We start from the raw sequence: 26,572 nt of genomic DNA, 5'->3' as shown, positions 1-26,572 counted from the left end.
ATTGCTACGCTTTAACAGGCTGTTCAATATTACAGTACATTTGGTGAATGTTTAGTTACAATGGCACTGAAGAAAGTGACTTTTTCACAGACTTACGGCATTCCCGTGACTGGCATGTGCTTATGCCAGGCTCGTGAATTCCCTTTTGAGTCTCACCTACTGAGAAAAATTTGGGGCTCAATTGCCATAAGTTGAGAACTACCTCTATATTGGACATGGAAACGGACTTTTTGAAGGTACTACAAAAGAAGTAATTTTAGTATGTGGGCCTTATTTCTCTTTTCTGAAATCTATAAATATCAGTGCGTATCTTTTATTTGTGGGCTCCCCTCCGATACGTACTCTTTCTGTAATTAAACACTGTGGCAAATGGGACTGAGCGAGGACTCAATCTCTACACGAGTTAAATTTAAAACCAGAAAGCAAATCAGATAAGTATCAGCTCCTTAAAATGTGCTACTGAAAAAGGGACATCCCGATTACTGGAAACCAAGCCTTGTCTCAAAAACCAGGCCCCCTGAATGGGCATGGGGCTAAAGACCTATCCTCCAAACTTGAGACAAAACGTGCAAAGGGGCTTCTTGGTTTCCTGAAAATACAAATCACCGAGAAATTCAGGCAAAGCTAACAATTCAGATCGAGTTGTTATAGCGTAAAGAAACAAATGATACGTACGTTGTGTGTGTGTGATGCATCAATAAGTAAGTGGTCAAATGATACGATATACAGATTGCCTGTGAAGTTTAATCAACAGAAAGTCTGATTAATGTATTGGTTACCTTGGTGACTATTCAGCAAATGCACCTCCATCCCCCTGCCTGCCTGTGAACCTGCCCAGCGAGACAGGCCCTTTGGAAAATCGGCTGTTGCCAGGAGCCAGGCTTTTTGGTAGGGAGATGACAGCGGTTTTCTCTCCTGCTGTGTCCCAAAGTGGGAAAGGTGGTCTTCAGAGAAAGGCTCTTCTTCCCCTGTTCTCCAGCATTTACCCAGGTGCTAAAACTTTGCTTCTGCCAAAACTTTTCATTTGTAATTTATTCCAACATCTAAGATTGATGGGAATTGCGGTGATCCCTTAGCTTAGAATTCTCCATCCTAGTTATACCAATTAAAGCTGCCTTGATGATGGAACAAACAGAAATTAATGTGATTTTGATTGGCGTTAACTGAGTTATGATTACATTTAATGTTTAGTGAGATTTAAATTTAATATTATATTTTTTTCAGTTACTTATCAAAAGATAAGAAGTAACAAGCCTTCAGCAGAAACAGAACCCCCTCTGTTCAAGCACGACCGGCTCTCTTTTCTCTAAATTAAAATCAATCTTCAACGGCTGTTAGAATTAAGTGTATGTTGATCATTTTAGCTGCCAACTGTCATCTCTGCTTCCAATCCCCTTCTTTTCCCATGAACCTCCTGAGTTCTTTTTAAGACTTTCCCATCTGCCAACCCCATATTTGCCACTCCTCCCCTCCCCCTCCTCCTCTTCCTCCTCCAATCTAAATTATGTTTTATTCCCAGTTCCTAGTGCATCCCAAAGCCTAGTGCAGACAGAGGTAGTAGAGAGAGATTACTAGAGTATCTGCATAGATAATGTGAGAAACTAAACATGCACGTTTTTTGCAAATGATCTGTGGTGTCGGCCCCATTTGTTAATGCTAGCATATAACATAAATAAACTGCACACATTTGCAATATTCATCTGCTTGGTCTGGGATACTGCTACTTTCAATATGATAAAAATATGCCCGATAATATTGATTCGGGAATATTGATTTCAAACTATATAGCAAAAAAAAAAACATTTTTTGTTCTTAGGAACTAATCTCACTATGATAGGTAATCAGGGATGCCTGTGTCCCAAAAAATAGGAGTGTAATAAATGCAGAGACAATAGTTTTATGTAATGAAATAAATCCTTCTGATCTCTGGATTTCTATGCCCGTTGTTCCCTGGGGTACGTAGAAGTTTGAGTGCATTAACATTTCAGAGTGACAAATTCCCAACCTCTCCAAACAAGCGTGATTCTGTATCGGTAATATTGCAGTCCTGCGTATGAAAGAGAGCTTAGAAAAACAAAAGGCAAGGTGGTGTTTGATAGCATATCAAAATTATAACTGTGCGCAGATGAACAGTAATTTCTTGTAATGTTATTTTATGAGGCTAGTCTGGAAGTTAGGCAAATGCAAAAAACATACAATTCCTTGGTTTGATAAAATGAAGTTCTAAGAGAACTCGGATGTACTGACACCAACAAATCTTTTCAAGTTATTTGATCTAGTTTTCACGAAACAATGCCCAGCGAAATTGGGTTCTCCGATGTGGTAATATTAGATCTAAAGACAAATCTTTCTGCTCTTTCTCAGAATTTACAAATTGATAACCGAGTATATTTAAAGCACCTCTACAAACTTCTTGCACTTTTTGGACTTTCTGAAATGAAAGAACATTTCTCCATGCCTGAGAAACATTGATTGCATCTCGAGAAGTGATCTGGAAAGCTTCTTTCTTCTTACTCGGTCCTTGTCCGTGTGTAATATTATAGATCCAATTTTCAAGTTTTGGGGTCAATAGAAGATCTGTAAATGTATACATTGCAGTAATTTCCATTAAAGGATCCCGCACGATGTCTTCAAATCGGATCAATAAATAACGATCTTTTAAAAATAATGGAGACTTCTGACTAGCTGTTTCGTAGATCTGAATGTGGCTTCTACAAATCTCCTGCAGGACTTTAAATCCACCGTCATCCGCTCTGCTGCTGTTTATACCCAGAATTATTCCATTGTCACGGGCGAGGGCTTTGACAGATTGTTCCCGAGATTTCAGGACAGCCCTGGGGTCACGGACTAGATGGATGATTTTGAGGTTCAGCGAGGGGTCAGCGAGGAGTGGATAGAGGACTTTGAGGTCAAAGAAACGGACTTCCTTTAGGACAATGTGGCTATAGGTCTTGCAGGCCTCTTCCGCTTTACTGAAAGGATACTTGCCGCAGAGAGTTTTGCAAGCACTTTCCCCAGTAATATCAGTCCGTTGAAAGAATTCACAAGCAGGTGTTGTACATAATGCCCGGCTCACAGCCCACTGGAACAGATCAGACAAATTTCTGTTTCTCTTCCAGGGCATGTAGGCATCAAACACTGACATGTCACACTTGAAGACGGACCTGATGAGATCCCGCACTGCCATGTGCAAGACTTTGGCGCTATTTTGGTACATGGTTGCCCACACGTGCCAGGCTGGCTCCATTAGATAGAAGACATTGGGATGCTGACTGAAGAGTTGCCCCACAAAGGAAGAGCCTGACCTCCAAGACGAAAGGATGAGGATGTGCACCTGAGCAGGTTTTTCCATAGACTGAGGAAGGAAGCCACCTTGTTGAGTATATAGAAAGACTAGAAATCCTGTCTGGATTGCCAAGATAATTGCAATTGTGGCATTAGAAAGGCGGAGCCTCAGCATCCTGGGTGAAGCTGAGTACGACTGGAATGATGGAGAGAAGGGGATCACCACTTTTTATAGCATCAGTTTGATGGAATTATGCTTTAGCAGTTTTGCAAATTACAGATTGGGGGTGGATAAATGAATTGTATGGAGAATCCCAGATTACTGTGTCATGGATCCACAATGATGAGACAAGCTAAAAGAAATGTGTATGGGGTGTTAATAAACAAGCTATACAATAATTCTGCTATTACAATTTCTATGGATTATTTACTCTAGCAACAATGCAAGTATCACTTCCTTTATACAGCCTTAAAATTGATATGGACATAATTCAGCCTCTCTCTAATATTACGGGAGTGAACACACTTAAGAGTTTGCGGTTTATGTTTTTGTAAAATACAAAAGGGAAATAATTGCTCTTTGGGTACAAGATTTTGACAAGAATATTTTTCTTGGGTACAAGATTTTCAAACGCATGGTGGCGCAGTGGTTAGAATGCAGTATTGCAGGCTAACTCTGCTCATATTGCCAGAAGTTTGATTCCTTCCATGCTGACCTGCTCAAGGTTGACTCGGCCTTCCATCCTTCCGAGCTAAAACCTGGACCCAGATTGTTGGGGACAAGAGGCTGGCTCTGTAAAGTGCCCCGAGAGGGCTGGAAAGCACTATGAAGCGGTACAGAAGCCTAACTGCTATTGCGGGGAAACTCTTCACATTGTTCCTGCGCAAAAATCTCTCCACGACTGTTTTTGAAGGGAGGGGGCTCGTTTTAGCTACAGCCGTTCCCACTAGAAGGTTTGGGATTCAGAAGTCGGCCCCGCCCTGCCCTGAAATTTAGCCTAAAATCGCGGAGCGGAGGGGGATTCCGCGCTTGCAATAGCGCAGCTGTTGAGAATTGTGCCGGCCGGCGCCGAGGCCCTGGTGCGGACGCTCTTCCCGGTCCCTACTCAGACGCTCGGCAGCCGTGCAAGGCGCCCGGTCCTGCACGCGCGACTGTCCGCCAGCGCCTCTGCTAACCTAGCTGATGGGATAGATACCCGCGGGGAGGAAGCTCCCCGTCCCGGTCGGAGGAAGAAGGCGCGCCACGACTTTTCCAGCCGGTACACCCGCCTGGCCCCAGCCCATCCCGCCCCTAACCTCGGTATCTGCCGGTGGGCGACTAACGAGGTCGCGGCTAGTCCGGAGGTGGCAGGAAGATGAGGCTGCAGCGCCGGCTCCGCGTAGAATGAGCGGCATTCAGACGTGGCCTTTCCCCTACGGCTGCTGGGAGGAGGGGGCTTGGGCGGGGGGCGTCAGCGTGGGAGGCGCCAATCAGGCACTGGCCCTAAGGAGGGTGGAGACGGGGGGCAGCTTCTTCCCACCTGGACTGGAGAGGAGGCCGACTGCAGTGCCCAATAAACAGGCTCCCTCCCTCCAGCCCCACCGCAGCCGGCCGTCCCGCGGCAGCGAACCTCTCGGTGCAGGAGTTAAAGGGGCTGGCAGAACCTCTCCGTGATGAGAAGCGGCGTTTACCTCACAGCCAGTTGAGAAAAGGAAGCTTCCCCCACCCCAATTCTTAAATCGACAAAAGCAGCCTCACCAGGCGACACCCAAAGTTCTGTGGGAGAAGTTCTGCTTTCTTCTTTATTGCTGATGTTTGCAAGGGATGAGGAAGTTTGGCAAAAAATGGCTCGTGGCCCAATTTATTTAGCCTTAATCCAATTACCTTTATATCTTAATAAACAGTCACATATTAAAGTGCTGTTTATTGCTTAGCACAAAGGGATAAGGATGGAATGGTTCTGGCCTGGTCTCAACTTGCAACGAGTTGAAATGTTTTAATATAATAGAGAATAAAAACTTTTGTCACTTTAAATGTACACTAACCAGCATACATTAAAATAAAATTGTGTTGCACTCAGTTCTAAAAGATAATCGTTATGCATCTACCCACATGCAGCTATGCAGCGCTGAACATTTTTTACAGGCAGAAATAACAATGCTCTTGAGTTAAAAACCGTCTGTCTTCCTCTATTCGGGAATCCTTGGCTCCCTAGCATGCTGGATGAGACCGTGGTACCAAATTACTTAGGAATGTTGTTACTGAAAAGATCGATAAGACAAAAGGTTTCAATCTACCCTTTAACGTATCTTGTAACCTTTCATTAAACTGAGTTACTATGCCCACCGACTAACTATGCGTGATACTGCTCTTAATGACTGGTCAATGATGTTATGTGTTTCCATGACAATGCTTTCAAAATGGTATATAAAAGGTCTGCTCCAAGCAAGGGTGCAATTGGAACTTGCTTCAGAGTAACCCTTTTATTTGCCTGTAAGTTTTTTTCCCTATCCATCTATCTGGCATGGTTCATTGGACTTGCTTGCCAGGTGAAAGAACTCAAACTTTCTGGGACAATATCAGCTCCTGGCTGATGATGGCTCTTATTCCCTTGATTTTCTCCTTGGGATTTCGCAAACTGAAAGGAAAAAGAACAAAGGTGTTCTTTATTTCGGTATTCTTGCAGAGAAAATCTGTCTTTTCAAAGAATTGAGAACTCTTTTTGTTTCTGTAGTTAATTCCTTTTAGAGGACTTTGCCATCAAGATTGGGATTCAGTTATGTACCAAAACTCATTTGTATAACTTTCATTAAATTGTTTATCTTGTCACGGTATGGATTCTAGTTGATATGCCATCTGATAATCATAACAACAATGAGATTTATAAAAATAGGACAGCAAAGAAAATCTATACTGAGGATCCACCGATAAACTTTGCAAAATAATATATACACCCAACTTGTGGAAAGCCTCATCTTCCAAATGCAAAGCAGTGGAAGCCACCGAGAGCAAAGTTCTTTTTCCTGTGCAGGCTTGGTCAGGATCTGTGCTCTTTATGGGACAACAGTGGGGGAAGTGGAGACATCGGCACCATGTTCAGCACTTGATTTCGAAGAAGGAAGATTTTTATCCTTTCAAAAATCCACAAAAAAATCAGGAGGATGCTAATGTACTGCATCCAGGCAAATTTCACCATCTCCCAGAAGCCTGGCTGATATGTACTAAAAAGTCAAGGAGTATTTGGAATCTGAAGCATCTTCATGCAAAGGCAAGGATGTGTACTTCCGATTCTTTTGCTAGTAATGTGAACTGGGAAGCATCCCACCTCTTCTCAAGAGTGGCCAGGGACAGTCAAGAAATGAGAATCCCCAAGATCTCCTTTCCCCCAGATCAATATAAAATGTACCATAAAACTTTTACACTTTCTTTTTAAATACTAGAAATATTCTCTAGAGATATATCCTGTTTGAGTTTCATGGCATTTTTCTTACATAGCTACCTAATGTTAGGTAAGCTACAAATCTTGATACAACAGCCATAGTTGTATTAGTGGTTGAGGCCAAGTGCCATAAACCATCATTCAAAGAACCAAAACCATATTACCAACTGGTAGCCAAAGGATATACAATCAATTCCGTTGGATAATGGATGAAGGCCTGGATCACAAATGGTTGATCTGGTGATCTTCCAGTCACCCAAATGGGACTGGGACCAGACAAAACTGTTGTAACTGTAAAGGAAATAATTGTAATTAATATTAAGGCAAATGATCTGAGAAAGACCAGAAACATCTTGCGTACAAAAACTTAGAACTTCTGTGAAAACTCACCATTCCTCTTCTGATATGTTTCAACAATGTTCACAAAATCATAATCTTGGGCAAAAGGACTTGTACTATTGATCACAGATACCTGTCATAGTGAGAGAATTTTGCATTGGACACAGGATCTTACTAATTGTTAACTTGCATCAGAACACTTGATGAATATTTTTAGGCATATAACAAGTGATATGATACCATACAGGTTTTTAATGTTGGATTAACTTGTATTCTTGTAATACTTTACTGGGTAAAAAGACTTGGTTTCATATAAACAAAAAGCCTTTCTGTGATTACACAGGGTGGGATACAAACGGTCAGAAACAGACTCCATGAGGTTGGTATGAGGGCCCGACGTCCACAGGTGGGGGTTGTGCTTACAGCCCGACACCGTGCAGGATGTTTGGCGTTTGCCAGAGAACACCAAGATTGGCAAATTCGCCACTGGCGCCCTGTGCTCTTCACAGATGAAAGCAGGTTCACACTGAGCACATGTGACAGACATGACAGGGGCTGGAGGCGCCATGGAGAACGTTCTGCTGCCTGCAACATCCTCCAGCATGACCGTTTGGCAGGGGGTCAGTAATGGTTTGGGGTGGCATTTCTTTAGGGGGCCGCGCAGCCCTCCATGTGCTCGCCAGAGGTAGCCTGACTGCCATTAAGTACCGTGATGAGATCCTCAGACCCCTTGAGAGACCATATGCTGGTGCGGTTGGCCCTGGGTTCCTCCTAATGCGAGACAATGCTAGACCTCATGTGGCTGGAGTGTGTCAGCAGTTCCTGCAAGACGAAGGCATTGATGCCATGGACTGGACCGCCCGTTCCCCAGACCTGAATCCAATTGAGCACATCTGGGACATTATGTCTCGCTTCATCCACCAATGCCACGTTGCACCAGACTGTCCCGGAGTCGGGGATGCTTTAGTCCAGGTGTGGGAGGAGATCCCTCAGGAGACCATCTGCCACCTCATCAGGAGCATGCCCAGGTGTTGTAGGGAGGTCATACAGGCACGTGGAGGCCACACACACTACTGAGCCTCATTTTGACTTGTTTGAAGGACATCACATCAAAGTTGGATCAGCCTGTAGTGTTTTTTTCCACTTTAATTTTGAGTGTAACTCCAAATCCAGACCTACATGGGTTGCTAAATTTGATTTCCATTCATAATTTTTGTGTGAGTTTGTTGTCAGCACTTTCAACTATGTAATGAACAAAATATTTAATAAGAATATTTCATTCATTCAGATCTAGGATGTCTTATTTTTGTGTTCCCTTTATTTTTTTGAGCAATATATATGCATCCAAATAACATTCTTTTTAAGGAGGGAGATTATATGTTTTTATGACTTTGCTTTCTTTTTAATTTTGCATCTACCAATACTTTTTTCTCCTTCAGTTTTTTTATCTTTAAAATTAACATTTTTAAAAAGTAAGCCTGAAGTAAATTGTAATCATAATCTCAATTTTACTTAGCTACTTCTTCCTTTAACAACCAAGTTGCCAATCCCAATTGTGATCACTAAACTAGACAACAGTTATTATCGATAAATATTCTGAAAAAAATCTCTCAGTTCAGAAATTCAAACATAATTTCAGCCAGAGCAGTTGCAGAAGAAAAAAATAGTTAAAGGACAACAGAACCAGCTGAAAAAAGTGAGATAAGAGAGACAACACTCACATTATATCTGCTATCCAGCCCAGCATGGTGAAGGGGCTGCCTCTGATGAAGTTTGAGATCTCCGTTTACAAACACCTGTGATCCTGGCACAGGGGAAAAAGACTGCAAAAAAGCCATGCACTGCATCACAAAGGTGGACATTCTCTGAAATGAGAGCAGCAAATAAAACAGAAAGATGGGGAGAGAGTTGTTATGCCACAATCTTAGCATCACATCACAAAAAATAGGATTAGAACTACTGAGAACTATACAGTCTATTAGTTAGACCAAGCAGCTATATATAGAATTCCCAAAGATTTAAAGAATCTGCAAAAATAGAAGTGCTTGCAATTTTTAAATTTATGGTGCAAGGACATTTTAAAAGATGTACAATCCACAACTTTTCTATTTCAATACCAATCTCAAGACAAACTCAATATAGGACATGAACAGAGCTGCACATTTCCTCAGAAAAAAGCATTTAGATATACTGTATAAACCACACTCCCTGCTGCATTATATATAGGAAGCACTGTCCTCTGTAAATACGACTGCCTTTTAAACTACCCCAATTGGCACCAATCAATAGAGTTCCCTTTATCCATTCTAATTTTCCCACTATTCAATTTTATTGCATGAAAGCGTTTCGGTATTCTGCTAAAAATGCTCCCATGTTAATTTTTCCTAGATTATGCATTGTTTTGTTTATCTAGTCTTTTCTCAAACTGAGTATCCTGAGTACTGTAACTATTAAGTTCCCTGCTCAGATTCTCTCCAGACCTGCACTCTACATTATTTATTTATATCCCACCTTTATTATTTTTATAAATAACTCCAGGCAGCCAACACACACAATGCTCCTTCCTTCTCCTATTTTCTCCATACCAAATACCCTATTAGGTAAGTTAGGCTGAGACAGTGACGGATCCAAAGTCACTCAGGCAGCTTTTGTGCCTATGGCAGGACTAGAACTCAGGGTGTCCTGGCTTCTAGCTTTCACCAGACCAAACTGGCTCTGCTTTATCACTCCGTTTGGGAGGAGGGAAATGATAATTAGCTATCCAGAGCCTCTGATAATCAACAATACTGTTCATCAGTACATGTTTCTATCGCTTGATAGTTATGCAACAGGTTCCTTTTCAGCAAAGCAGTTTTTCTGCCCATCTCACTTTCCGCTGAAGCTAAAGGCCTTCGGTTCTGCCTAACGGCACAGAAACGTTGTTCTGCTTCAAACGAAGACCAGGGAAAGGCCCGATCGTCCTCACATCTAAAGGGCTGCTGGGGAGACCCTCCCTGCTGCCGCTTGAGGACACTCACATGTAACTCGTAGGAGAAAGTCAGCAAGAGCTGAATCCCCACCACTCGTTCCGAGGGGAGCAGTGGAAGCTCCAGCTGGAAACGGAGCAGGTCCGTTACTCCATCTTGGTTAGAGTCTTCCTCCCGAGCCTGGAACACAGAAGAAACATTTGGAAGATCTCCGTCTACGGCTGCCCCCCCACTCCACAGATGGCGGACGGGCAACCACGCGGACTCCGGCCCCGGCGCTTTCCGGAGGGGGACTCGGTCCCCGCCGCCACGGCAACGGCTCGCCCCCCGCCCCCACCCTCGCCCCCGCCGTACCGAGACGAGCGGGACGCGCAACCGGGTGCCCAGCAGGCGGTTGAAGGCGGCGAAGGAACTCCAGCCCACCGGCCCGCCGCCGCTATCCGTCAGCGCGGCCAGGAGCACTTCGTGCCGGAAGCGGACGCTGGGCTGCTCGGCGTAACTGCTCCGCGAGAGCCAGAAGCCTGCGCGGAGACAGAGAGCGAGTGAGACCGGACGGGCGGGCGAGCGACAGTCCTGCCCGGGGCGCCCCCTCCGCCGAACCCACCGTGGCTTCGGTAGGCCACCAACAGGGGCGGCACGTAGGTGAGTGCCCCCAGCAGCAGTAGCCCCAGCGCCGCCAGGGAGCACAGCCGGACTCGCCCACGCCACCCGTCGCAGCCCGCCGCCACCTCCAGCCAGGCCATGCCGCCGCTGCGCGTCTCCACGGCGACGGACGCGCCGCCCTGCCAGCCAATCGCCGCGGCGGAGGGGGCGCCCGCGTGAGCGTCGGCGGAAGTCCCGCCCCCCGTGCGCAGAGGGGCTGCTGCGGCTGCCGAGGAGCTGCTGAAGACGACAGGCCCAATTTGCCCACTCGCCGCCCGCCTCGCCCGACCATGAAGTGGATGTTCAAGGAGGACCACGCGCTGGGTAAGCGGGCCGCGCCGGGCGGAGGGGCGGGGCGGGGGCCGGGCTCGGCCGACTGACGCGGTTCTCCTCGTCTTCTCCGCAGAGCATCGGTGCGTGGAGTCCGCCAAGATCCGGGCCAAGTACCCCGACCGCGTCCCGGTGAGTCGGCGGAACGGCAAGCGGGCTTCGCTCGAGGGCAGAGGCCGCCTGAGGGGCGCTCGAGGGGGCCCCGGGGTGCCCAGGCCGGACGTCGGCGGCCTTGTTATTTTCCGCAGGCTCCGCCCCGAGCCTCCCGGCAGCGGCCCGTCATGGGGGCGGAGGGCTCCGCTAAGACTGGCAGGCCCTTCTTTCCCAGGGAACGGGAGGCGCCAGGACCCTTTCCCCCGGTGGATCGTCCCTAGAAAAACTGACGCGCCCGTGTTTCTTTCGGGCAAACACGCGACTGGAGCCGCTGCTCGTCTCCCCTTCCCGGCGCTTCAGTGGCGGGGCTGAAGGAAGGCCGGGCGGTGGGTGGGGGGAGGGATGCTGGCCGAGATAAATTTCCTCCGTCTCGATGCAGGTGATCGTGGAAAAGGTCTCGGGATCTCAGATTGTGGACATCGACAAGAGGAAGTACCTGGTTCCCTCGGACATAACCGTGGCTCAGTTTATGTGGATCATCAGGAAGCGGATCCAGTTGCCCTCCGAGAAGGCCATATTTCTCTTTGTAGACAAGACTGTCCCCCAGTCTAGGTGAGGTTTTCGTGGGTGGGTTGTGTGTAGTAATAGGACAAAAGTTGGCTTTTCATTTCTGGAACTTGTGGAGTCCTCCCATAAAATCTTGGATAGTAGATGAAGCCACTTCCTAAAGTAGAAGAGGTTTCTTCTCTCAATTAGCTAGAGCTTACATTTCCTAGATGATGTTTAGGTTAAATTCTATTAACATTTCACAATAATTAATGTTTGGTTTTGATGTCCCTGTTCCTGTGCAAAGTGCTTACAATGGGAACTCAACTATTAGTTCTAGCCAATATAGTTAGTGGCGTAAGATTGTGGGAGTCAAGATATCAGGGTAGGATATGCACCACTTGCCAATCCTTGTACATGAAAATCAGATCAGGGTAGGGGTTAATTTAAGGAAACTGTTATCAAGTTTCCATTTTCAGTCTACTGCACTATTTAATCCACTATACAGGACCTTGTTTTCTGTTACTTCCCAATTTTTTTCACTTTGCACCAAAATACAAAAAAGCTAACCATCTCAAATTTCTGCTCTCTATGGTTTTTCTAGGCAGAGACAGTCAAGTGGAAAAAAGCTTAAGTCTTAATGTATGTTTAACAAGGTATCCAAATTCATACGTTTAAAGTTCAACAGGCAGCAAAGCTTAGTTGACAGGGTTACTCATTCCTCACTCTCATCCATCCTCCCTGCTTTTTGATTTGCACATTCCCCCTTTGTTAGTATGTGATGGTTTTCTTGCTGCTTTGTTTTTTTTTCTTACAGTTTAACCATGGGACAGCTTTATGAGAAGGAGAAAGATGAGGATGGCTTCTTGTACGTGGCTTACAGTGGAGAAAACACCTTTGGTTTCTGATTTCATCTCCATCTCTGCTGCTTTGTAAATAGCCTCTTGTTCTTCATCATGACCCTGAGGGGCATTTTTCATTTGTCACTGGGTTGATTTAATATATAGATAGATTTTTGTTGGTTAGCTTAGTAATTTATAAAATTTTATTTTTCCATTACACGTATAACCATAGCTGTAAATTTTATTGCATCCTTTCCGCTGGGACATATTTAATGACATTCAAATACGGATGCAACCGTAGATGATGATGGGAGAGGGATTTTGAAATTAAATATTAGCATAATTACAGTTTCATAGAAATGGCAGTTTCTGTATTACCCTAAGGATGCTGATATGTTTATCTTGGTTAGCGTGTTGCTTTTATTGAATTTTGCTTAAGAAGCAACAATTAAAGTTACTGTCACAAAAATTTTGCAATATTGCTTTGTATTTCAGTTTTCTTTTTTTTAAAAAAAAATAGCATTATAAGATTAAGCATACAAAGACATTTTTCAGACAATATAAAATCATTCAGGGACACCCTAGGGAGGTTGCAAAATTATTTTTACTCCTGTAGGAGATGAACCTTAAATTGTTGATTTATTCAGCTGAATAGTCGATCATTTTATCTTAAATATAGCATCTCTGCCTGAAACTCTTCCCCCCTACTTGAGGCAACTGGTTTCATTTGTGCATATGTACCAATGACTTCATTTTACCCTACCAACTACTAGTCTGCTATATATCCTAACTGCCCATTCCTTTAGTTGATAGGCCAGTCAAAGCTGAAACTATTCAGTGTTCATTGTCTAAAGCACTCTAAAGCTGCTTGCTATCCTTGTTGCCCTTAAATTGGTATTTGTAATTAAATTGTAATCTCATCTTTTCAATATATATTCTATCTCAAGTTACACATGTGTAAGTTTTATCCTGTCTTAACTCAGAAGCAGGGCTAACTGGTTCTGTCTGCACACAACCACAGTTCCAAATTCTAATTACTAACTTTAGTGCGCTTAGTCCAAGACGAAAGGAAAAGGTGCATCAAGTCACAGTTCACATTCCAAAAAATCCAAAGGCAGATCATCAACTGTTGCTGGTTCCAAGGAGATTTCTCAGAGAAAGGCTGGCAATGATGCTTTTTAAACGAAGCCTGTGCTGAGTGCAGGCAGTGAAGAACAGGATTGCCCTGGCTGCAGGTCATGCAGATCTTTCTTGGGAGTGTAGCACTCTCGGGCTGGGAGGAAATTTGGAATCAGGGTCATCATCTTTGTTGTCTCTGTCCTTGTCCTTAACCCAAACTAAAACCAGTCTGTTTCGCAATCTGGATTGTCATTTCCTACCCTGTGCGTTTCACATGAAGACAAATATTGTTTTGGAATTCTTCCTAAGGACATTCCACAGCTTGACTTAGTTGACACAATTGCACACCTTTCCATAGTCATTGAAACATATTGACTGTTTTTGGTTATTTTTAAAACTTTCTCAATTAGACTGTGTGCATCAGCAACAATGTCTGTTCCCATTTTTTCCCTAGGGTCAGCTTAACATCTGGACTTTCTTTTTTCATGCAGGACTCTAAACTGAACTCATTCTAAGCGTTAAGGAACTATACGATAGTTTGCACAGTTACTTAAGTCTTCTTTAATACTGATACGTCAACCAACCTCTAACAATCTGTGAGCTCCAGATTTGCTAATATGGTTTGACTCTACAGACTTTACTGATTCTTCTGTTACTTGCTATATTTCCAAATATATTCCATCAAATCTTGTAGCCTTCTAACTTGATAATTACAGCAATGGTAATATAACTTGATTTTCCACCAATACTACTAGAAGTTCTTGTAAATAAGGAATATTTCTAAGGTACATGGATACAATATACACTCCAATTTTTGTTTGATCTTCCTCAAATCTGTCACTATCTGTTCATTAGTATCCTGCTGCATATCAGTTTGAGATTGGGACCGCTTTTGAGTTTGGAGGTTTGAGAGAACCTATTTCATTTCATGTTGTTAGTCTTTACAGTAATCACAACTCTGAAGTTTGCAGCCTCTTGATAAGTGAACATCCCCTATTACAATCCCACATTACTATCACAGTGGCAATATGATAGTACAGGCTGGTAACGGTGATCACAATTCATTAAGGCTCTGTCAAAAATTATATTCTTAAAACCACCATGGAGAAAGAACAATCCAGGGAGTAAATATTGAAGGGGTGTGGGGGGCGAGAGTTATTATAGTATTATTAAGCTTCCAAGTCCAGAGGGCAGCAAGAAAAACTGTATATGCCTTCTTTGCAAATTCAGAATGTTGTCCTGTTTTCAGGATGGGGATGTGTGTAGCCTCAAATTTTCACCAAAAATTGTGGATCAACAGAATATAAACACTCAGCCAAGCAGAAGGAAAGGAGTACATATACTTTATTCCAAAATCTTCCCAATGTGTTTTGGAGGAAAACATTACTTTCAGAGGAATAGTGCCAAAAGCACTGACATGTTCTTTGTATTGGCTATGATTTTTTTTTTTAAAAAAAAAACATTAATGGTGCCGAACAGCTGAGAGATGCATAAGTGATAGTCAGATACGGTCACTCTGTTCCTCCTTCATGTGAAACACTGGTAATGGCGGCTGCTCCTCACCCAGGCACCAAAGGCCTGACTACGCAGTTCCTTCCATGCCTCTTGGTATGAAGCAGCAGCTTCTTTGTACTCCCAGTATGTCCGCAGTCTCTTGGCTCTAAAGAGAGCAAGTGACACTTGGGATGAACTCTTCTGCTCTCTGGCTCAAGGCGTGGATGGAAAACCATTCAACACTACCCTTTCGTAGCAGACTTGGGGCCTTACCAAAAGCTGCAACCATCTGTTTGCTAAAAGATGTTACTGTATATAGGGGGAAAGCTCACTGGCAGTTCTGCCTCTTGCACAGAAAAAAACTACAGAATAGGGCCTTAATCCGGGGTGAGTGTTCACTGCCTCGAAAAGAAACTGAAGGTGGACAAAAGCAGGCTCAGTTTCACTAAAGTTTGAGAAGAAAAGCTCTACAGGGGCACCTAAGGTTTTCAAAATACTTCCTAATTTAGATTTATTTACACTCACGTTTTATTAGCTGTGACCCTTGCCTAACACTGCATAACTCGCCTGTATAGCAACCTGTTTGTGAGCTACCGAGACTTGTGGCTTCCTGTCAACTTTCCCATTGACTCTACTTCTTGGAAGCCAGCATGAAACTGCAAGTTGCCATCACACAAGGTCCTTGCTTAATAATGGCAATGGGGATAGCCAGGATGGTTATCACATTGCTTAGCAATGTAAATTCCAGCCCTAACTGCCATTGTAACTCAAGAACTATCTGTATTGAAAGTGGCAGTTGTCAACCTTCAAGGACTACAAAAAAAAATATCTGCCTTCTCAAGAGCAGAAAAAATAAAATAAAATCCTCTATCTTCGGTAGTTTAGATTTCATCTAATCTCGTGCTAATATAAAGCAGAAAGTAGCTGCCTGCTCACCATGGAAATGTGTCCAGGGCAAGTGATAGTTTCGAAAAATATTTTTGAAAAAGGCAGGCATAGTGAAAACATGAATAGCACATGACCAAAAGGAATGCACTATCACTCCATCATACCCAAAGTCAACCCCTTAGAAAGACTTACTGCTCTATCGGGTAGATTTGGGATGGTAAGAGACAAGAAAAGCTAGGCTGCTGTGGGCATGAGGCAAAGCAGCACTCCCAACAGGGAAGACACAGTATAAAGAAACTGATCTTTAAAGCCTTAATGTGCACATTTGGGTCCAAAACAGCAAACAGAGCAAAACATGCAATGCACAGCAATTGAAAACCAAAAAGTGGATGCGTTAAATATAGGAGAAAGAAACTCTGAAATGACCATGATCTGAGAAGAGAATAAGGTGATATCATAACAAGTCTTGGGAAAAGTAAAAGTCTTACGAAAAGTAAAAGTCTTACGTGAGAGTTTCTGGTAGGTTTTTCAGAGGAATGCTGGCCACCACCTCTAGAAAAGCATGGAAAAGTTCCATTCTGCAAATTCGAGACCTGTCAGTAAGAGCAGAGCAAGTTCCAGTCAGATATACTTTCTGGTAAATTCCCATAGCAAAAGACCACAACAATAACTATTCCAATATTTGTGTTTCTCTACAAGATGCCCAGCTACCAAGAGAATTGATATTGGGGAATCAAACTGGTGTGGTTGGCTGACTCCAAGAGAATCCAGTATCTGAATGCTTTACCAAAAGGTACTCATTTAATCACTGTTGATTTATTTTTAACTGTTCCTAAACCTCATAGTTCATAATCAAATATCAGGTGTATTATACTAATATATGCCACATATATTTGGTCCAAATGATTTTGGAGGGTATAGAAATGACACACACTGGTGATATTTGTGCTTAGTAACATCAAGTAACTGTAGGCATCACCCTGTTACTGAAGGATCCATTTATAGATAGTCTGGTATTGACTGGGTGGTGGATAGATCTTGCATGCATCAAATCCAACTCCTGCTGTGACACTTTCAGTGTTAACCATGAGTATTGCAGATGATTACCAATTGACTATGAATCATCAAGGCAATATATTAACTCTTAACAATCACAAATACCCTCTCCAGAATGACATTTGGGACAAAATATCCCTTAGATGCTCGCTCACTCACAGACTGCACATGTTGATTAACAGATTGCTTACAATTTTACAGTTTCTGACAAACTATACTCATTCTCTAAGCAGTAAAAATGCACATTTCTACTATCCATTAATCAAAAAGCTTTCCTCCTAGTGATCAGATGGAACTTTTATCCTATAAAAACTACTCAAATTTGCTAACCTAGTTCTACCTAGTTCATCTTCCGGGTCAAACTCTGTCCTCTCAAAGTTAATTATTAGTTTCTGTCTTCTGCAAAGTTGCCAGTAAAAAAAACACCAAAGTGCAACACAAAGGCATATAAACACTCTTTGAGCCTTGCTGCTTTATCACTTCCCTATATGCTCTCAAATGACTTTAGACCTTTGCACAAATCGTTTTACAGCTGCAAAGTTTATAGGAATTCATACCATATAATGCGGTATAGCTTCAGGTGAATTCGTTCCTTATTAAATGCACACTTTTATTAATTGCTTTGTCATAAACAAACCCTATGTGGGAGGAAGTAATTGCAATTTATGTTATATGACTGTCCTAGGAAGAAGTGATCACCATACAATCAGCATGGCTTATCCCCTCCTCCAGAAAACAATCAGCAAAAGTCACTTGTTAGCTCATGCAAGGCTTTAAAGCATTTGCTCCAACCTCTGCTTTTTCTCAATCAACCCAAAGATCCCCTGTTTTGCCATTCGAGTGGCTGGTTCTATTGAACTGCAAGAAGGACACGTCCATTGCTCTCTAGGCAGAGCCAAGGCAGACAAGGATTTGTTGGCAAGAAGAGGCACATGACATGCCTAAGTAATAAGTCAAGCACATACAACAGGAAATTAAAAATCCATCTGTTGTCAAGCAAATATTTAATAACTATAACTTGAATCCAAAATCACCAAATAAGGACAAAGAATACTAAGAGTGCGTTTATAGTTTCTTTCTTTAATCAACTGACTTAATCTATATATATTGACTTTCAGTCAGGCCAGCGCCAATCACAAGTGTGTTACAAAGCAGACCACTTCCACCTATGAAGTTGCCAGCCACAGTTGCTGGCAAAACTTCAGGGTATCATCGATAAGTGGACCACAGCCTAGCCAGAAGCTCATCCTATTGCACCGAATTATCTCAGGCAGTAGTCTCATAAACTCTTCAGAATTTCACAATCTGAATTCTAACCCTTCTTAGGACATTTTGCCAAGGTGATGGCCGTTTTCCAATTCTTTTATAACAGGCGGAGGAAACAACTCCCCATACTTGCACCCCATCTATTTTACATTCCCCAGTTCACTTACCAGCACTAACCAGTTGAAAACTTCGGCCTTGTTCACTCAGAAGATTTAAGAGGCAAAACAGAATGGAAGTCTTCATTTAATCTCCTTAACACACTTCTACTAATCCCATGCGCCGTTATTTTCCCCAATGTGGGTTTCAAGGGGCCAAAATGTACTCCTAAATTTACCACTCAAAATTGGCTGTATTCACTCAGGTGACACTAGGACTTCAAGTCATGCCCCTACAGAAATTGGAGGGAAAATCAGGAAGTCCCTGGCTACTAAAACATTGCCCAGTCTCTGCAACAGCATGAACAGCAGGGGCAAGAGAAAAGGAAGGCATTTTCAACAGAGAATGGTTTGTTTTAAAAAAGAAACCATTCTGTGATTTTCCAATCTTAAATTACTGAAGCTCTCTAAGTCCAACAGCATGGATTTTCAGAGCCATGCTTTAAAGTCAGATTGTAAATGTCAAATTTACACATAAGACCCTCAAACTACTCTGCAAGAAACCAAACAATAAGCAAATCATTCAAATATTTTTTTTTCAAAAGAGATCCAGGATGAAGTATTGACAGCCAGAACACTCAAATCTTAGCAGGAAACATATACCTGGATGCTAAGCTCCCAATCCTTTTCTTGGAAGTCCCTTGTTTAAAACCATGTGAAGTGACATCTAATGGATGCTCTGGAACAGCACTCCAACTGATAGCTGGAAAATGGGGTTAGAGAGGTTATTTTCAAAGAAACAGTGGCTATCTCTATTGCTGCAAAACAATTCCTTCAGACTGATGACCCACACAGTATGATTTTGCTTCTACAGTTCAGGAAATCTCCTATTTCACCAGCTTTTCCAGAAATCCCTTCCTTCAACTCTTACAGTGCTAGGAATCTTATAGGTTCCTTCTTATAGGATTTAACCTTTTCCACAGGGGCTTTAGTATAATTTTCAAGCAACACCCCATCTCGGACAGTATCCAAGGACCATGAGCTTCTTTCATAACTTTACATAAGATTCAGATTACAGTTTTCTTAGAAAGTAGGCTTAGAAGTAAAGTCACTCTCATAACCGGTCAGTACTATAAATACCAGGCTAAAAAATAGATGCTATGTAGCTATTTTTATTATAACTGCTACAGTAACAAAATCTTGCAAGTCCAAATGTGCTACTTCCTTTTACCTTCATGAGAATTAAGGGGATGGCGTAAGAAGTTTTCTAAACCATTTTCTTGGCCTGGGTTTAAGCTTTATCTGATTGTTGCCAAGATAAGGACCTTCCTTCTTTCAAGGTCTAGACTCACCACACAGTTCTATTAACTAGTGGTTCAGAATAACTGATTTCCAAGACCCTTTTGAAGTTCCCAGAACTGACTGCGACTTCACCTATGTGAGGGACTGCCTATCTCCCGGGCTGCTGTGATCAGGCAGGCTTGGCATAATTTAGTTTCCTTCAATTCAACAATGCCAGGATTCTGAAAGTGCACCTCCTCTGCCATAGCACTTGCCCTCTGGAATGAAGTTCCCCCCACATCCGGATGGTTTCCACCCTACTGGCATTTCAAAGGACCCCAAAGATTGGGTTCTTTGAACAGGACTTTGGCTAGGATAGGTAAGCCTCTTTGGAGGGGTAAGTGTATTTTGTTGCTGCCCCATTTTGCTCTTTCCGTTCCTTCTTTATTGCAGCATTCTTGTTTTGTAGTTTTGTTTTTATGAAGTACCCACAGCTGTTGGGAATCAGGCAGTGTACAAAGTAAATAAAGTATCAATCAAGAATCAGTTCATCAACTAGTAAGAGGTTTATTAGGTAAGTGCACATGCAACATGTATGTGAAAGATAAAAATTCACCACCTTCTTTGTCATTAATCAAGCCTTCTCCTCCTAGCTCATCAGTTGTCTTTCCTATGTCACAGTGACACCACTGGAAGTGATCGTTATAGGAATTTGCTCAAAGACCCAGCCTCAGCTTGCACAGCTTTTGTAACGGACCAAAAATGCAGTTCCCACAACACACCAGCTCACCACAGCTCACTATCCTAATAAGCAAGGATGTGAAAGGGCAAAAGAGAAGTCTCACAAATTCACCCCCTTCATATTCCTTCTATGATATTTACCTGTGCCACAGGACACTAACTTTCCTTGTCCTAGAACATGGCCAGATTTGGCTGCTTCACGACTATGGATGAAACCTAGCCGGGACTGTAGAATTTTCAACTCTTGAACCTGGAAACCATCTGGCAAATGTGAGACTAGATGACACCTAGGAAGGAGGAGAGGAATAATGTAATATTTATATTAGACTTGTTTACTGCCAATCTTGCCTTTTGTTCAGCAATAACAAAAGGTCATCCATTTGGTGTAAAAAAGCAAACATATTCTGGCCACATCCTCTATATTAGTGTTTACAGATCCTCAGAATAGGGAAGATTTTGCATACAGAGCTAATTTTACAGACAGAGACAGACTAAGGCTAGGCCAAGTCATGAGTTTCACAGCAGTTAAAAAAATGGCAACGGAAGCGAGACAATCAATGATCCGAGACATGTCACTTTTGTCCTTTGCTTATTTTAAACAGGTTTCTAACTCTTCAAGCTGTAAAGAAGAGTTGTAGAATTATTAAAGTCATTCTTGCTAAATGTTGGAAGCAGCACAAGATTTGGGAGAAGCAGAAAACAAGAAAAGTAACAGTTCTCTGTCCCTCAGCAATTAATTTACCCGTTCTGACTAGCAATAGCCAAATAAAATATAAGTATGGTCTTAATTTGCTTAATATAGAAAGGTCACACATTTTTGCAATATAAAAACCTCTCCAAATTCAGGATGCTTAGGACAGAATGTTTGTTTTGTTGCTTACCCACCAGAGTGAAGGGGAGGAAAAAAGACAGACTGTGCCAACAAGGAAAACAGTTGCACAAAGCTTAATCCATTCATTTTCTTACTGGTTTGCCCAACAGGTTCTCTCTATACACAAGTTGGGACAGACTAAGTAAAATAAATTTGAAAAAACCATCCAGCGCTATTACCAGGATGACCTATTTTTGAAAACAACCGCTCTCCAGATTCATTAAGATGTCAGTTACCAAGGACATTGCTAGCATAAAAGCAAGCAGAAAATTTAGGCCTAGGTCATACATCTTTTTCATCATGAATAATTTCCATAAACTCAAGAGGCAGTTTGTTCTTCCAGGTAACTACATCTCTTGCCATCCCATCACAACTACTCCAATGTGGAGAGGCTTTACAAAAGGGACAAGGTATCCCATCGTGTTGCATTTGTGTAACAAGAAGAGGAACCGCAAGTGCTGTGCTGTCCCATCATGGTCGCCTAGTTATAATTCACTCACCTTGCCACGATGGCTCGGTGCAGAGCTTCCCAACTGTAGGGGCACTGACCCACCACCAGAGCTGGCAGGTAGATAGGCTGTTGAAGGAAATGCATCAGAAGTGCTCCCTGCCAGCCAAGAACATTCCAGCGTGCCAGTTTATCACTACAAGACATTGAGGCTGTCTGGGCTCCTCGGCCTGGCTTGATCCGTAGAAGCCCTATGGTATGATATTCAATGCCTGGCCTTTGCGAATCCGTTGTTTCTCCTTTGACACATTTGGCCCCTGTTCTATGCAGATCCACTATTTGGGTTCCTCTAAGGGCTGAAAACTCTGAATTACTGATAGAATTGCTAGCATCCATTCTTGGTTTCTTGGGAGAGGAACCAGTGACTGTTTCTTCGGCCTCCCTTTTATAACTCTCTTGTGCCCTACAGTCACTGCTGTCCATTTTGGGTGCCCTTTTTGGGCTCAGGAGCAAACGTGGATGGGCATCCATTTCCATCATTGGAATAATGGAGCCATCCCCACCTACAAAAAACAGGAGAATATACAACTTAAAAGAACAGAAGAACAGGCATATTTTCAACATCAGAGAATGATTATCTAATGATAAGGAATGGTGTCTTGGTAAGAGGCCAACCTATGCAATTTCCTGAGAAACCTAGGCAATTTCCTTTCATTATTAAATTCCATGAAATAAAAGCACAGGAACAAAAATATTCTCTAGTAAATAGGAATGTAGTAACAATGCTGCTTTTATTTATAATACAGTATTATAAATAAAAAATAACTATTGAATTGCAACCACCACTTCCTATGAACATATTTAACAGTCTTCTAGCCAGAGTATGTAAGACCAGCCAAGATATATTATCTGCAAGCATCAGTGAAATTTCAGAAAGACAAAGTGAAGTGGATCTACCAGAAACTAGCTATAGGGCTAGTTTTCTAATAAAAATGTGTTTGAATGATTCTGTGATTTCATATCCAAACAAAGCATATGTAAATGGGAATAGCTTTTAAGATTTAAACTGATTTGACCCTCTATGTCTGGACCTTTACATATATTTATTCAATAATATATACAATTATCAAACCAACAGCATTTTATTTACAACAGATAAAGGAAAACCTTTGAGGCACAGGGTTGAAATGAGGGGTCCCTGGTGCTCTTTGAGCTTGTTTTCTTGCAAAAATTTCATTACCCAAACTAGGTAATATCATCAGTGCACTAGTTTGGGTAATGAAACGTCTACAAGAAAACAACCAAGTTCAGAGAATACCAAGGACCTAATTTGCAACAGATGAAACACACATCAATCATTTTGTAATTTTTAAAAAAGATTTATATTCAGTCTTTCCACGCAGAGAATGTAATGGCATGTCGCATTTTGTGACCTCAAGAAGTTTTGAGGTGACTTATCAAAGTGAACTGCTGATCCAAATAACTTTCATGATCTCTCCAGTCATTGTCCGTTGTCCCATTAAGAAACTGAGTTCTTCCACTACCTAAACTTTAATTCCCTTCTTTCCACCACAACATATACTAAAATAAAATGTAGCAGTACTAAGTCGCCTACCAAGGAGTCAATTAAAGAAAGAGAAGTAATTCTCTCAAATATAAGAAAGTCAATGAAATTATTCCAGTAATACTTACAAGGTGTGCGACTGGTGAAAAAAACAAAGCTGATAAATGGTTTGAGAAGCCATTTCCCTTTCTTGGTTCCAGGGGTGAAAATGCTAGGTTCCTGACCTACAGCAGCTAGCCAAAGCTGATGAATAAGATACCTATAGGCAAGAGTATAGAATCCTTAGAAGGCACAGAATAAATGCCACTCTTAAGACATGGGAGAGAAATACAGTCCCAGAACTTCGTGAAATGATTATGAAAACTTATTTTTTGCTGATGAAAAGAAAAAGCCAGGTAAACTGACTAATAAAAATACAAAAAGCTCTTTTGGCCAGAAATAATTGAGAATAGAATTTGGTATCTGCCAGGAATAACTTAGGACAATTATTGTAGTTGGGGGCATTACTTACATTTATTTTCATCTACAATCCACCTTTCCTAAAAATGCCCTGCAATAAATATCACTTTTAGAAAACCAATGCAGGTATTCCTTGAACATTCACTTAGTGAATGTTCAGTTAAGACATCCCCGCCAAAAGTACTTACAATCAGATCCCAAAGTCACATATCTTGCACCACAACAGTCATTCGCCCTTATGAATGACCGTAGAGATGCTACAACATGCTCCTTTGGCACCAAGCCTGAGAGCCCCATGCTCGCCTCCTGTGCAGCCTTGCGTGCCAGAGCCCTTGTCCAGCCAAATGGAGAAGCACCGGGATGGTCTCTCCCCTTCCCTTCTGAGGCACAGCCTCTCGCATAAGTGGATGCAGTCCTGCCCCCTCCCTTGCCGGATGCACTCTGAGGCCTTTTCCAAATCATAAGAGGGGGTCCTAATCAAACCTGCTTTCCAGCTCCATCATATTTCTTTCTCCCTGCAGCTCAAGACACTCTTCTTTCACCGGAAAAATATAAAAGTTACGTTGCAAAAGGATGAAATGAGTAGGGAAACCAAACAAGAATGACCAAGCCCGTTGCCTGGAAGCTTCCTCCTTGGGGCTAAAATTAAAAAGCAAAGGAAGACTAGCATTTTCAACTTTCTGCAAGTCCTTTCTGGAAGTTGCCTTGTGCATGGTCTCTCCTGGTCCACATTGGGGGAAGCAATGACTTTGGAGGATTCTTCTTTGGTTTCCCTGTGCGTTTCTTCCTTTTGTGACGCAGCTTTTCCATTTCTCCACGAAAGAAGAGTGCCTTGAGCTGCCTGGAGAAACACAATGGAACTAGAAAGCAGCTTTGATTAGGAGCTCCTCTTGAAAAAGGCCTCAGTGCATCCAGCAAGTGAATGGTGCAGGGCGGAGGCACACCATGATCTCCAGCTCTGTGGTAGGGCAATTGCTGAAATCCGGGCAGTTTGGTGCTCCAAGTGAAAAATCCGGGCAGTTCGGTGCGCCCACTTGTGAAAAAAGCTGGGGCTCAGCAGGGAAGGGGAGACCTTCACCTGTCTGGACAAGGGCTCCAGCCCCCTCATGACTATGAGTGTGGGCAGTGTGGAGCTCTCAAGACGTGGTGCCAAAGGTAAGTGAGCAGTCGATCACAGGGTGGGGAGGAAAGCCCAAGCAGCTTGGGACCCCAAGGGGTAGGAAGAACATCAATAAGAAATCAATCTCCCTTCAAAAGAAAGTAGAAAAAATGAGTGTTGCTGTGATGTACAAGTGTTGGGTTAGGACTGGGGAGGCCCAAATTCAAGCCTACCCTCAGATGTTAAACCAGATACTCTTTCTCAGCATAACTACAGGATAGTTTGGTATTTGGCCCCAAAAGACAGACCTTAACCAGAATCCAAAATGATTGCAACGGCATGCTTCCAAACCATGATTGCCAGAAGCTGGGAGAAAACAGGTTTAGCTGAGATCTAGTGTCTGCAGAAGCAAGAGAGGCCTTCACACGGATAACCAGATTCAAGCCCCTTAGGGGTACAAGAAGTGGGCTTAGCCTAGAAATAGAGAAGCAACTGGGCAGAGTTCTTTCAGATGACGCCCGACTACTCTTCCTGGCAGCTCCCTTAGGAACCACCCAGCCTTCCCAAACTGTTTTTCAGGCAGCCCCGGCCCAAGGATGAGGCCGTCCCGGCGGCCACGTCTTGGAGTTCCGCTGTTTTCAATTCTCTCGCAACTACCTCTGGAAGCTTCTCTTGGCCACCACCTCCGCGTGACTGTCGTTGAGGACGTCCCCTGTAAAGCAACAGCGTGGCCGGGTCAGAAGGCGCCGGAGGAGCCCTCCTCGCGTCCCACCGAGCCCCGCTTACCCGTCTCCCTCATCTCGGACTGGCCGATACACTTCGTGCCGGTTCCCATGGCCACGACTTCCTTCACGGCTGAGGGGAGAAAGGCTGGTTACACGACGGGAGAGGAGCACGGCCCCTCAGGCCGGGCACCCTACCCGCCGTCCCCGGCTTGCCGCTAGACTCCCTGCCGAGGGCCTCACCGGGAGGCGACCCGCCACCTTCCGCTCGCTCCACCCGCAGCACTGCCGCCAACTCAGTCCACTCGCGCGTGCCGCGTCCCGGCTTCCCCTGCTTCGGCAGCCGCGCTTCATAATGGTGGTAGCAGACGGCCGCCACTTCATCGGCGTCCCACATGTCCCAAGGCGGAAGGAGGGTGGAATGGACCAGTAGTGCAGCCCCTCCCTTTTCCGGCGGGAACCAAAGACGGAACAAAGGTTCCCCCAAAGCAAGAACACGGCGGCGTCCCGGCACTTAAAGGCAGCGGGCCCCGGTCCTGGTTTTCGGTGGTCTCGCTGGGCTGGCGCCGTCCCGATCCCCGCCGAGCGAGCTGCCTAATGCAGGCGTCGCCTTCAGGGAGCAGCTAGTCAAGGCTGGAAGCGCGGCCAGCTCAATGCAACTGTTTCAGCCACGTTGAGAGGCGTAGTTTTCCCTATTCGTAGCTTTGATTTTATTTTGAAGAGATTTTTAATGAAAATTATTAAAAGTAGAGAGTAAGTCCACTTACTCTATGTGACAATCCTTCCGCTCTTTGAAGATTTTGTTATCTTGCTCGCTCACTACCCATCTTACCCAGTGGCCACTCTGGGCAATTGATAAACATCTTGGTTGCCTTTTCCCGATTGTTGAACATGCCCAGATCCTTTTAACTGTTCTCAAAGGGCTGCTTTACAGACTCTTCCCTATCTTGGTGAGCCTTCTTCAGAACCTGCTTCATTTTGAACTGTGCTACTTTTAACTGGATATG

The 26,572-nt window shown here is 43.4% G+C and overlaps 4 protein-coding genes across 8 annotated transcripts; 1 reads left to right on the top strand and 3 right to left on the bottom strand.

Annotated features, from left to right (window-relative positions):
• Nucleotides 1–1,653: 1,653 nt before the first annotated feature.
• Nucleotides 1,654–3,460, bottom strand: CHST6 (carbohydrate sulfotransferase 6). The gene has a single exon (XM_026719840.2). The coding sequence runs from the start codon at nucleotides 3,458–3,460 to the stop codon at nucleotides 2,276–2,278; it is 1,185 nt and encodes a 394-aa protein (XP_026575625.1). The 3' UTR covers nucleotides 1,654–2,275.
• On the bottom strand, nucleotides 1,654–10,776 carry TMEM231 (transmembrane protein 231). Of its 3 annotated transcripts, none has more exons than XM_087940784.1 (7): nucleotides 10,614–10,776; nucleotides 10,364–10,530; nucleotides 10,061–10,189; nucleotides 8,765–8,908; nucleotides 7,095–7,176; nucleotides 6,869–6,995; nucleotides 1,654–3,638 (listed from the first exon to the last, which is right to left on the bottom strand). In XM_087940784.1, exons 1-7 carry the CDS (start codon nucleotides 10,750–10,752, stop codon nucleotides 3,605–3,607), a joined length of 822 nt encoding a protein of 273 aa, XP_087796910.1. In that variant the 5' UTR covers nucleotides 10,753–10,776; the 3' UTR covers nucleotides 1,654–3,604. The 3 variants fall into 3 exon arrangements, with proteins under 3 accessions (XP_087796910.1, XP_087796911.1, XP_026575579.1); XM_087940785.1 differs by lacking the exon at nucleotides 1,654–3,638 and adding an exon at nucleotides 5,379–5,526; XM_026719794.2 differs by lacking the exon at nucleotides 1,654–3,638 and adding an exon at nucleotides 6,164–6,483 and having other exon boundaries at nucleotides 6,890–6,995.
• GABARAPL2 (GABA type A receptor associated protein like 2) lies at nucleotides 10,777–12,931 on the top strand. The gene is made up of 4 exons (XM_026719797.2): nucleotides 10,777–10,975; nucleotides 11,058–11,113; nucleotides 11,514–11,686; nucleotides 12,438–12,931. The coding sequence occupies exons 1-4, from the start codon at nucleotides 10,942–10,944 to the stop codon at nucleotides 12,526–12,528; spliced, it is 354 nt and encodes a 117-aa protein (XP_026575582.1). The 5' UTR covers nucleotides 10,777–10,941; the 3' UTR covers nucleotides 12,529–12,931.
• ADAT1 (adenosine deaminase tRNA specific 1) lies at nucleotides 12,563–26,002 on the bottom strand. 3 transcript variants are annotated; one of them, XM_087940783.1, is made up of 10 exons: nucleotides 25,809–26,002; nucleotides 25,630–25,698; nucleotides 25,501–25,555; nucleotides 23,414–23,544; nucleotides 21,774–22,284; nucleotides 20,544–20,689; nucleotides 19,041–19,143; nucleotides 17,812–17,928; nucleotides 16,470–16,556; nucleotides 14,914–15,241 (listed from the first exon to the last, which is right to left on the bottom strand). In XM_087940783.1, the coding sequence occupies exons 1-10, from the start codon at nucleotides 25,960–25,962 to the stop codon at nucleotides 15,109–15,111; spliced, it is 1,506 nt and encodes a 501-aa protein (XP_087796909.1). In that variant the 5' UTR covers nucleotides 25,963–26,002; the 3' UTR covers nucleotides 14,914–15,108. The 3 variants fall into 3 exon arrangements, with proteins under 3 accessions (XP_087796907.1, XP_026575575.1, XP_087796909.1); XM_087940781.1 differs by lacking the exons at nucleotides 14,914–15,241; nucleotides 17,812–17,928 and adding an exon at nucleotides 12,563–13,735 and having other exon boundaries at nucleotides 19,044–19,143; nucleotides 25,809–26,001; XM_026719790.2 differs by lacking the exon at nucleotides 17,812–17,928 and having other exon boundaries at nucleotides 14,908–15,241; nucleotides 19,044–19,143.
• Between the last annotated feature and the right edge of the window lie 570 nt (nucleotides 26,003–26,572).

The sequence above is a fragment of the Pseudonaja textilis genome, chromosome 11, assembly GCF_049901715.1.
Source record: "Pseudonaja textilis isolate UNSWEBS1 chromosome 11, rPseTex1.2, whole genome shotgun sequence".
Classification (NCBI taxonomy): Eukaryota; Metazoa; Chordata; class Lepidosauria; order Squamata; family Elapidae; genus Pseudonaja; species Pseudonaja textilis.
The sequence above is the reverse complement of the archived record's forward strand: the minus strand, read 5'-3'. Positions and strand labels throughout refer to the sequence as shown.

What these genes read in the sequence shown, in the direction of transcription:
- GABARAPL2 (XM_026719797.2), top strand. Translation starts at nt 10,942, where the DNA reads ATGAAGTGGATGTTCAAGGAGGACCACGCGCTGG. An exon ending in CAAGGAGGACCACGCGCTGG is followed by an intron (nt 10,976 to 11,057) that starts GTAAGCGGGCCG and finishes TCTTCTCCGCAG; the next exon opens with AGCATCGGTGCGTGGAGTCC. An exon ending in AAGACTGTCCCCCAGTCTAG is followed by an intron (nt 11,687 to 12,437) that starts GTGAGGTTTTCG and finishes TTTTTCTTACAG; the next exon opens with TTTAACCATGGGACAGCTTT.
- ADAT1 (XM_087940783.1), bottom strand. Translation starts at nt 25,962, where the DNA reads ATGTGGGACGCCGATGAAGTGGCGGCCGTCTGCTACCACCATTATGAA. An exon ending in GGGAGCTTAGCATCCAGGTA is followed by an intron (nt 17,929 to 19,040) that starts TATGTTTCCTGC and finishes TGCCAACAAATC; the next exon opens with CTTGTCTGCCTTGGCTCTGC. An exon ending in AACCTACCAGAAACTCTCAC is followed by an intron (nt 15,242 to 16,469) that starts GTAAGACTTTTA and finishes TGCTCTCTTTAG; the next exon opens with AGCCAAGAGACTGCGGACAT.
- CHST6 (XM_026719840.2), bottom strand. Translation starts at nt 3,460, where the DNA reads ATGCTGAGGCTCCGCCTTTCTAATGCCACAATTGCAATTATCTTGGCA.
- TMEM231 (XM_026719794.2), bottom strand. Translation starts at nt 10,752, where the DNA reads ATGGCCTGGCTGGAGGTGGCGGCGGGCTGCGACGGGTGGCGTGGGCGA. An exon ending in CTTTCTCCTACGAGTTACAT is followed by an intron (nt 8,909 to 10,060) that starts GTGAGTGTCCTC and finishes CTCTCATTTCAG; the next exon opens with AGAATGTCCACCTTTGTGAT. An exon ending in GGCTGGATAGCAGATATAAT is followed by an intron (nt 7,177 to 8,764) that starts GTGAGTGTTGTC and finishes TCACTATGACAG; the next exon opens with GTATCTGTGATCAATAGTAC.